General features: G+C 42.6%; 1 protein-coding gene across 1 annotated transcript; it reads left to right on the top strand.

The window, feature by feature from the left end:
- The first annotated feature begins 2170 nt into the window (after positions 1–2170).
- F2RL1 (F2R like trypsin receptor 1) lies at positions 2171–9167 on the top strand. Its single transcript, XM_054286538.1, has 2 exons — positions 2171–2306; positions 6287–9167. The coding sequence occupies exons 1-2, from the start codon at positions 2234–2236 to the stop codon at positions 7387–7389; spliced, it is 1176 nt and encodes a 391-aa protein (XP_054142513.1). The 5' UTR covers positions 2171–2233; the 3' UTR covers positions 7390–9167.
- The last annotated feature ends 524 nt before the right edge of the window (positions 9168–9691 follow it).

A 9691-nucleotide genomic window follows, 5' to 3' on the forward strand; every position in this document is an offset into this window, starting at 1 on the left:
CTGTCATGGTCTGTCATGGGACAGCTGGGAACACATTTTACTTAGCAACAGCAATAAATACTTTTCTCACATGTGCTTAGTTCCTTCCACTGTTGCTTGATCCAAGAGAGAGAGAGAAAGAGCTGTCTGCTCTGAATGTAAAGGGGACAAAAAGATGGACTGGATGGAACAAATCAAGAGAGTACTAAGAATGAAAATTGTAACAGGGCACTGGCAGGAGAGTACCAGCTATAGCTGGTGGATGAGAGAGAGAAAGACTTAGTAATAGAGATCTGAGAGGAAAAACTCTGGAGACTAGTAAAGGGAGGCTAAATAAAAAGCCAAATGAGAAGACTACAGCTCACTGTACAAGGTGATTAAAAGCAGGATTAAATGCCTATGAAGTGGTTTATAATAGTAAAGTAAATAAAATGGCACTGAAAGTGAGACAGGGAGGTAGGCTGGAGGGATGGGCTATGACTTTCCCAGTGTTTAGCTAGAAGGCTGGGACTTAGATGAGAAATCCATAAACTGTGTGGGTGACAAACAGGAACTTGTGTAGAAGACAAACAGAAAGTGTGTTTTAAGCATGCAGTAATTTATAACAAAGGCTCAAAACCAAGAGGCCCTTAATGTCAATTTTGACACCCAAAACTTCCCAGTGCCATGTATTCCCAGACATCTACTCCCAACTGTATCTCATGACCACCACAGAAAGACAAAACCAAAAATATTTATTCTCTTTCAGAACCATGTAAAACCAGAACCACAGAGTATATGCATATAAATATAATGCTCATTCAAAAAAGGGGAAAAGAAGACAATTTTATCACTGCTTGCACACAGAGCATTTTGCAGAATAAGGCAGAGAGAGCATTTCTGACTGTAGGTGTGAACCAACCAGGGTTGAACACATGCTTTTAATTCTGGAATTTGGGAAGCAGTGTGCTTGATTTGATGACCATGAAAATGTTCAAAATTCATATCTGTGCAGATAAACAGAAAACACTGATGACATTACTTTGTGCTTAATTTTGTTCCTGAAATCCCTATTTGCAAAACCAAAGGGAAGTTGGTGTATTCTAAGCTTAAGTGAAGCTGCCAAGTGAAAACATCTTACTTAATCTTTCTTACTGGTTCATGACAGCGTAGTACCACAATGCTTGGGGGTTAAGCAGCAATTAGACTTTTTCCTGCCTGTCATATGACACATGTAACACATATATGACATATCTGGGCCCAGTGCTGTTTGACGTGCTTATCCATGACTTTGATGAAGGGCCAGATGCCTCCTCAGAGAACTTGCTGACAACACAATGCTCATCAATGTTTTTAATGATCTGAAGGGAGGCTGTCAAGAAGATGGACCACGCTTTTCACAGTTGTGTCAAGCAACAGAAGAGATGTAACAGGCAAAAACTGATGCACAGGACATTCCACATGAACATGAGCAAGAACTTCTCTACTGTGAGGGTGACAGAGCACTGAAGAGATTGACCAGAGAAGGTGTGAAGTCTTCTTCTCCAGAAGTATTCAAAAGCTCACTGGACAGGACAAAATCCTGAGTAATGCACTCCCAGAGGACCCTGCTTGGGCAGGGAGCCTAGATGAGATGCCTTTCTATGACCTTTTCCAACCTGCCCTGTTCAGAGATTCCACGATTCTGTGATTTTATAGCACGGAAGAAACTTGGAAGGCACAACACAGTGTGTTACGAGGCAGCCGAAGTTACACACCCCCATTAAACGCGGCTGGGCCCTGCCGGTGTGACCCAGAACAATCCTGCCCTGCTCCAGCAGCAGCCTGGCACGGACCGCTCCTGCAGCGCGCCGCTTGGCTGTACTGGGCAGTCAGGGGCCGTTAACAGCGCAGCCCCCGCGGGCAGGGCCCACCGGCGGGCTCGGGGACGGGCAACCGCGGGCGCAGGGCGAGCAGGGTAAGACGGGACCTCCGGAGCTGCTCCGCCCCTCAGCGGCTGAGCGGTTGCCAGGCGCGGCCTGACGGTGACCAACAGCCTGCGGGGGCTGCGGCGCACCCGCCATTTCGCGCTGGGCTAGTCGGAGCCAGCGGCGAACGACTCCCACCATTTCGGGGACAGCGCCGCCACCCTCCGCCGAGAGGGAAGGGCCCAGGCTGGCCCCGCCCGCCACGGGGCTGGTCCGAGGCCCGGCCGCGCCCTCCGTCCCGCCCCGCTCAGGTATCAGGTGAAACTGGCCGGGAGCGCGGGCGGAGTGGCGGCGGCCGGAGCGGGGAGATGACTGCACGCTGTGGGTTGTGCCTGGTGCTGCTGTTCTGTGTGCTGCTGCGAGCTGCCGCCACTGCTGAAGGTGAGCGGAGCGGCGTGAGCTGCCAGCTCGGCTGGCATCGGCGGGGCGGCCAGCGCGGCACCCCCGGCGGGCTCAGCCGCCCGTCAGCCGCGGGCGGGGGCACGGCGCGGCGCTTGGCGAGGCAGGTGTCTGGCCTGTCTGGGGTTCGGGGAGCCCGGAGCGGAGAGGGTCGGAAAGCTCGTGCGGGTGGCAGTGTGGCCGCCGGGACCCGCGGGCAGGGCTCCCCGGCCGTCAGGGAGCGCTTCACGGGCGAGCAGCCGGACGCGGCGAGCAGCCCTCTCAGGGCTTGTGGGACGCGTGGGGCTTGGCTTCGCTCGCCTTGTAGAGAATTGTGGAACGGTCTGGCTTGAAAGGGACCGAAAAGCTCCCATCTAGTTCCAACCCCTTCCCCTCTGTCCCGGGCAGGGACAGCTTCCACTAGACCAGGTTGCTTAGAGCCCCGTCTAGCCTGGCCTTGAACACTGGCGCGCATGGGACATCCATAACTTCTCTGGACAACCTGTTCCAGCTCCTCACCCCCCTCACATAAAGAATTTCTTCCTACCTTGTAGTCTAAATGTGCTCTCTTTCCATTTAAAACCATTTCATCTGGTCCTGTCACTTAGTGGCCTTGTAAAATGCCCCTGTCCAACCTTCTTATAGTCCGCTTCCTGCCTCCCCTTGCGATAAACATGAAAAATCTTTAAAGACCATGTTCTTGGTTTCTTTTTTCCCTGATCTAAGAAGCTAGGATTCTTTTTAAATTTTTTAGTCTGTGCTATTGCTTGTTAAACGTAAGTGCAGTTTGAGGAAAAAAGCCTAAACTATATTAATATTTCACTACTTAAAGTTAACTTTTTGCCACGTTTTATAATAAACCCCATTGCCATATCTGTGCATACCTTTTCACTGTGTCCTACCATATTCCATTTACCGGGCTTATTTACCTAACAAAATCATATGCGTAAAGATTGTGCAAATATTGAAACCAAGCATAGGATATACGTTGTATACGTGCTGAATCCAAGCATACGTCATATTTTCTCAAGGGATTGATAATAGGTAACTGCAAATTGTGTTCTTCAGAGCGGAGTTCCTGAATCAAGCTGCCATTTAATAGCCTAATTGTCTGACCTGGGCGGAGTAAGGAATTTGGAATTCTCGGAGAAGAGGGAGAGAGGTTAAAGATCCAAAACCCAGAATAATCTTAAATTTAGTCCTGTTTGGAGTATTACTACCACGAGTAAACTAGTTAATTTTTGGATACTCTATGCTGCTGTCACTTCTGTGTCTGCAGGGTAGGCATAATCCTGTGTTTGGTATGTAGTGGGTTATATCTTCTGGACAAATGGCAAAGCTGTTGAAACAGTCTTTTGTGGGAGGAGAGAGTAACGCTTTTCCCGTGGGCAGATTAGCAAGTCAACTGCATTCTCTGTACATGAGTCAAGCAGGGTGAAACTCTTCTGGAAAAGAGCTCGATTGTTATGGAAAACGGCAAGTGGTGAATGAGTAAGGAAAGGATGTAGAAATGCACATACCTAACAAAGGATTGGTTGCTCAGTGAGGGAGTGTTAACTGCAGGGTAACAGGACACTGTCTCCTTATATGTATAGGTTGCTAGTTGGACTGAAAAAAGTATGTTTTGAGACTCGAATAAAAGTCAGCATAAAAACAAGACTTGGTCTGTGAAATCACTCTGTCTTACAAAGTAGAATAAAACAAACCTTTGTCTCTATGCTGACGCTCTTGCAGTACAAAGTCCTGTCTGTGGTTCAGGTATCTGTGCATCCACTTTAGCGTACCTCTTACTGTACTGTCTCACACTAACACTTCAGGACTTTTTGATGAGGCTTTTTTTTCCTACCTAACCTCTGAACTTCAATTGCAAAGCATTGTTTTATATCTGATCACAAAACTTTAGTAATAACAAAGTGGTAGTATTTACTCTTCTAGTTCTCTACAATAATTTGAGTCTTTGGAATAGAATAAAAATAGCATGACTGGAATTTGATGGTATCGACCACTTTCTGATGGACAGGTACTTAACATGGCGCTGTATGGTGCATTTTATTACTGTGTCCTGATCACTGCTGTCAATTTAGTCTGTAAGGTCTGCTTCCAAGCATCTCCCAGGATCTTTCTCAGCTAAGCTGTGAGCCTAAGAAAATCAGCATTGCTTAGCTCATTATCACTTCAGTGTCTGGTATCTGTAAGCTATGTCCTTTAGGGTGGTTTTATGGGTTCTCCTATTCATAGCTCAGCATAGGGAACTAGGATTGCTGCATTATAATTAACTTTTGCAGTACAGTGAACAGTATTGCTGATGTGATCATGAGGCTTGAATGTCTGAATGGAGAATTTTTATAATTCTGCTTTGTTTGTTGTAATTACACCACATATAGACCAAAATGACTATTTGGCATTTGAATTAATTTTCTTTAGGATGGTAGTTTTCTTAGTATAATTTAAGCATCTGTCTTCATGCAGTCTACTGCGAAGATTTGTCCATGTCATTGTACAGGCAAAAAGTTACCTTGCATCTCAGTTTTCCAGAGAAGGCTGCCTAGGTCTGGAGATCTTCAAGTGCTCAAGTGAATTAAAGTTAACTTAATTCAAAATTCTGAAGAGTGTCAATATTTTTGTATGCATTATCAGAAGGTTGCAGAGTCTAGACAGGAATCAAATGCCATACATCAGACTTTTGCAGTTATAATTTGAAAGGAACAGCCATCTAAAGTGGACTGCCTTGCAGAATCTATACTGAGAAACACACACTTGTGTATTTACATATTGTGTAAGAATTCTTTAAAATGTAAGGTGGAAACATTTTTTCATTTGGAACTGTATTAATTAATTTTTAACAAAGGAGCAGGCTGTGCTTCAGCATTGTTCATGGCTGCTCACTGTTCCCGCACTCAAAAAGACTCTTTTTATATTACAGTTGGGGGGCTTTGGCTAAACAAGTCCACAAATATTGATAGAAAGTTTAGAAATAGTCCTCCCTAAACCAGTCAGCTTCCATGTTCATACAGTTTAGCTGTGTGGAATGGATGCCAATAGGTGAATGTCTGACTTTTCAGAATGGTGAGGATTCCAGGATATTGCTTGTGCAGTTTAGCCTGTTAGCAGAGGAGGACTGTGCTGTGTGTGCAGGGGTTCTGAACCGGGCTGTTCAAAGTCTGTCCTACAGGACTCGAGGCAGGAGCACCTGTCTCACCCATACAGTTTGTAAGCTCCCACAGCATTCAAAAAGGGGCAGAGCAAAGCTTGTAGTGACAGCAGTTTGTGTATGAAGCAATCTTAGGTGTCAGCGCTACCACCTGAAACTGTAAAAATCATAGGGAGTGACTCTGCTGAAGGAGATCCCACATGAGAACTGCATTGCAACTTCATGCACAGAGATAGTGTGTTCAAATTTCTGTCTGGATACACTGTAATGTGTGGCATGCCCTGGAGACTATTTGTGCATGGCTTTGGACATGGCATTCTGTATTCCAGTTTTAGCTTGTCTGAAGGTAGTATGTTCTTTTTTAACTGCATACCTGATTTTTGGGCCATCTAAACTGGCAAAGCTTCTGCTGCAGTTAAATTAGCCTGCTGTGACCCAGCACTCAGGTGATCTGGCACTTCTGTGTGAAAAGCTAATGGTGCCCTGGGGTAGTTGAAGCAGTTTCGACTGTAACTGTTCAGGTGGTAGGAGCCTTTTAACACGGCACTTTTAACAAGGAATTTTTAATATCACTGGTGACATGGAGAAATGTTTTGGTTTCTGGTAGAATCCTTGAATTCTTGAAGGGATAAAGGTGGTCCTTTGGTTAATACATTTAAAAGAAAGGGAAGATAAATCATCAAGTGTTTGAATATCAGTCTTAATTTTTCTGCTGATGAGACTGTCTGTAAATGTTCAGATCAGATCGCTGTATCTAGTTTATTTTTTAAAAGCGCAAAAAGTCTGCACTTCAACACCAATAACAACTTTTTTTTTTTTTTTTTCATTTTAGAGAACAATGGCTCCAGCAAACCAAAAGGAAGAAGTTTCATTGGCTATAAGGTTCCAAATGCAAATAATTCTGAAGAGTTATACGAGGTGGATGAATTTGTAGCAGAAGTCCTCACAGGAAAGCTGACTACAGTTTTTATTCCCATTGTTTATATACTTGTCTTTATAATTGGCTTGCCGAGCAATGCCATAGCCCTCTGGGTCTTTTTTTTCCGAACAAAGAAGAAACATCCAGCTGTGATTTACATGATTAACTTGGCATTGGCAGACCTTCTTTTTGTTGTCTGGTTCCCACTGAAGATTTCATACCATCTAAATGGCAATAACTGGCTATTTGGTGAAGGTCTCTGCAAAGTATTTGTTGGGTTTTTCTATGGAAATATGTACTGTTCCATCCTTTTCATGACATGTCTCAGTGTACAACGGTATTGGGTTGTAGTGAACCCCATAGTGAATTCAAAAAAGAAGTCAGAAATTGCTTTGGGCATCTCCATTGCTATCTGGATACTGATTTTGTTGGGCAACATACCATTGTATCTTGTTAATCAGACAGCATATATTTCAAATCTTAACATCACAACCTGCCATGATGTGTTGCCTGAAAATGTTTCAGCTCATGATATGTTCAGTTATTTCCTCTCACTTGCAATTGGACTCTTCTTAATCCCAGCTATCATCACTGCTGTTGCATACATTCTAATGATTAAGACCCTGAGCGCTTCCATCATAGATGTAAGCACTGGGAAGAAACGAAAAAGAGCAATCAAACTCATTGTTGTTGTCCTGTCCATGTATCTCATCTGTTTTACACCTAGCAATGTGCTGATTATTGTGCACTATTCACTCCTCAAAGCCTACAGCCAGAGCCATCTGTATGTGTGGTACATAACTGCGCTGTGTCTTTCCGCTTTGAATAGTGGTATCGATCCATTCATCTACTATTACATTTCAAAAGACTTCAGAGACAACCTTAAGTATGCTCTTCTTTGCCGAAGTGTGCGAACTACACAGAGGATGCAAGTGTCTCTCTCATCAAGCAAGTACCTCAAGAAATCAAATTCTTACTCTTCAAACTCAAGTAGGACCAATAAATCTACCTACTGAGTTTAATCTTAGAAAAGTGAACTTTTGTTATTACTGATGAAAGGGTGTGAGTGACAATAGACTTTTACAAGAAAGTCTCATGAAACACCTCTGCATTTTAATTACATTGAAGTGTGGAATTTGGAACTGACAGTGCTTATTTCATGTAGAAATCGTAAGCAGATAAATCTTCCTGGGAAACCGGGGGGAAAAAAAAAAGACATTTCAGATGCTGTGCAAAAATGCTGCTGACCTAGAAGTGAGGCTGAAGACATTCTTGTTGAATATAAAAGTTGCTAAAAAGCAAAATGTCTCTGGAATATTATACAGTATTGTTAGTATTTTTAATTGCTAGAAAAATCTGTTTTGTGTTACTGTAACTGTAATCTATTATGCATCTGAACAGATTGTCTGTATAGGACCTTGCTCTGTCTACCTGCTTACACTGAACATCATTTGAAGCTGTAGAAAGAAGTAGAAGAGAATCCACTTCACCATCTTGGATTAGATTGCTTATTATCTTTGGTATATTATAATTTATATATTGTTTTCCAAGTTACTGTGCTGTAAATACTAACATAGCAAAAACCTATAAAGTTATCCTATTTGAGTTGACAAGCTGATCTTATCAGCTAGAACTGGGAAAAAATGTTAGTTGAGATTATCCACTGTTACTTAACATTTGCCAGTACATGATCTTATATGGGGATATACAACAAAGTTTTGATGGATAGATATTTGATTTTATAAAATGCGCCTTGTATTTTTTAAGACATCTAAATAAGATTTTTTTTTGTAACACATTTGAGTTGAGTGCTCTCTTTTGTTCTTTTACATGCAATTCAATAGTAGTTCAACTTGACTAGTTCAGCTTGCCTGGCTTCATATAACAAAGATGATATTCCTAGCAATTGTTACAAGCATGACAGCTGTAGCTGTAATGTCTAAATGGGTAAAGTAAGATTTACCTAATGACACGTTTGTTTGGAGAGCAATGAAAGTAGGATGTTTTGTGATAGTATTTCAGAGGGCCTAGCTAAAATAGCAATGTATATTAAAATATGTCTCATTAAGAAGTGGAGAGTTACTCCAGCTCTAGATGACATGGAACACAAATGCTTCTCAGACATAAACAATTTTCTCCTCCTGTTTCCTGACAAGTGCAGGGAAATAATTGCATATTTTTTACTGAACTGAAGGTGTTAGCACCCTTACTGGAAAATGAATGTACATAAGAGGCCACAGTTCACTGGAAGAATTTGAAATTAAGAGAGTTTCACTGTCTTCACAATAGGCTGTCTCTGAACTCCTACCATAGTCTGTTCCCTGTATCATGTTAAGCAGTATGCTTCCTGCTCTATATGCAGTAGTGAGTAATATGAAGAAAGGGCATCCAGTTCATGTACTTACGGACCTACCTGTGCTCTGTCAGGAGTACAAAGGTTATAGGTTATATATTGTAAAGATGATAGATTGGCAGTGTGTAATACCACAAAGAGACTGCTCATGATTCACAGATGACTGTTAAATGTCTAAAATATGACATGCTTAATATAGCCTGTCTTTTGGGTAGCAAAATTTATTTCTTGCATTATTTAATCAGAAGTGCACTAAGCACTGTTTGTATATCTGTACTCTCTTTGTTTCTTTCCTGTCATTCCTGTCAAATAATTAGACAACCCTATTGCAGCTCCTGTGAAGGAAAGTGCTGATCCTCTTGACCTTCTCTCCCTTCTAGCCTTCACCTGCAGGTTGGCAAAGCAGGCTGCAATGAAGGATCTTTCTTACCTGTGGCAACAGTGGAGGTCTGCCAATGGTACAAGTAAGAATTAGATGGTACTGCAGTATGTTGAAAGTTTCTTGAGAAAGAAGTTCTAATAAATGGAATTATTTCTTTTTAAAATGGGGCGCTGTGATGTGTGACAGATTTTGGAGAATACTATTCAAAGAGCTCACAGTCATTTAAGTGAAGCTTTCCTTCTGTGTAGCTATATTGCAAATCCTTATCCTGAATTTAGCATTAATTAGTTTGCTTCAATTAACAAAGCAGTTAGACTAGGCTGGTTGTTCATTTGATTTTATTCAGTTCCTGGAATTGGCAGTTATGTGCCTGTGCAGCCAGGTAGTGGTGGGGTAAGAACATACAGCCCGTGAGGGTGGAGATGGTTGCGTAAACCTTTTTGGGGGCGGGGGGAGTGGAGAAGGGGAGGCTGTACTATTGGGCAGGGTTGGTTGGTATAAATGTGGTTGTCTTCAGCTTAAAATTAATATATTCCTGAACAGTGCCAACTTTGTAATTCAAACACTAAGAGAACCAAAAAAT

This window comes from Melozone crissalis, unplaced genomic scaffold, assembly GCF_028551555.1.
Source record: "Melozone crissalis strain CALT ecotype California unplaced genomic scaffold, PUWL_Pcris_2 ptg000005l_1, whole genome shotgun sequence".
In the NCBI taxonomy this organism is placed as follows: Eukaryota; Metazoa; Chordata; class Aves; order Passeriformes; family Passerellidae; genus Melozone; species Melozone crissalis.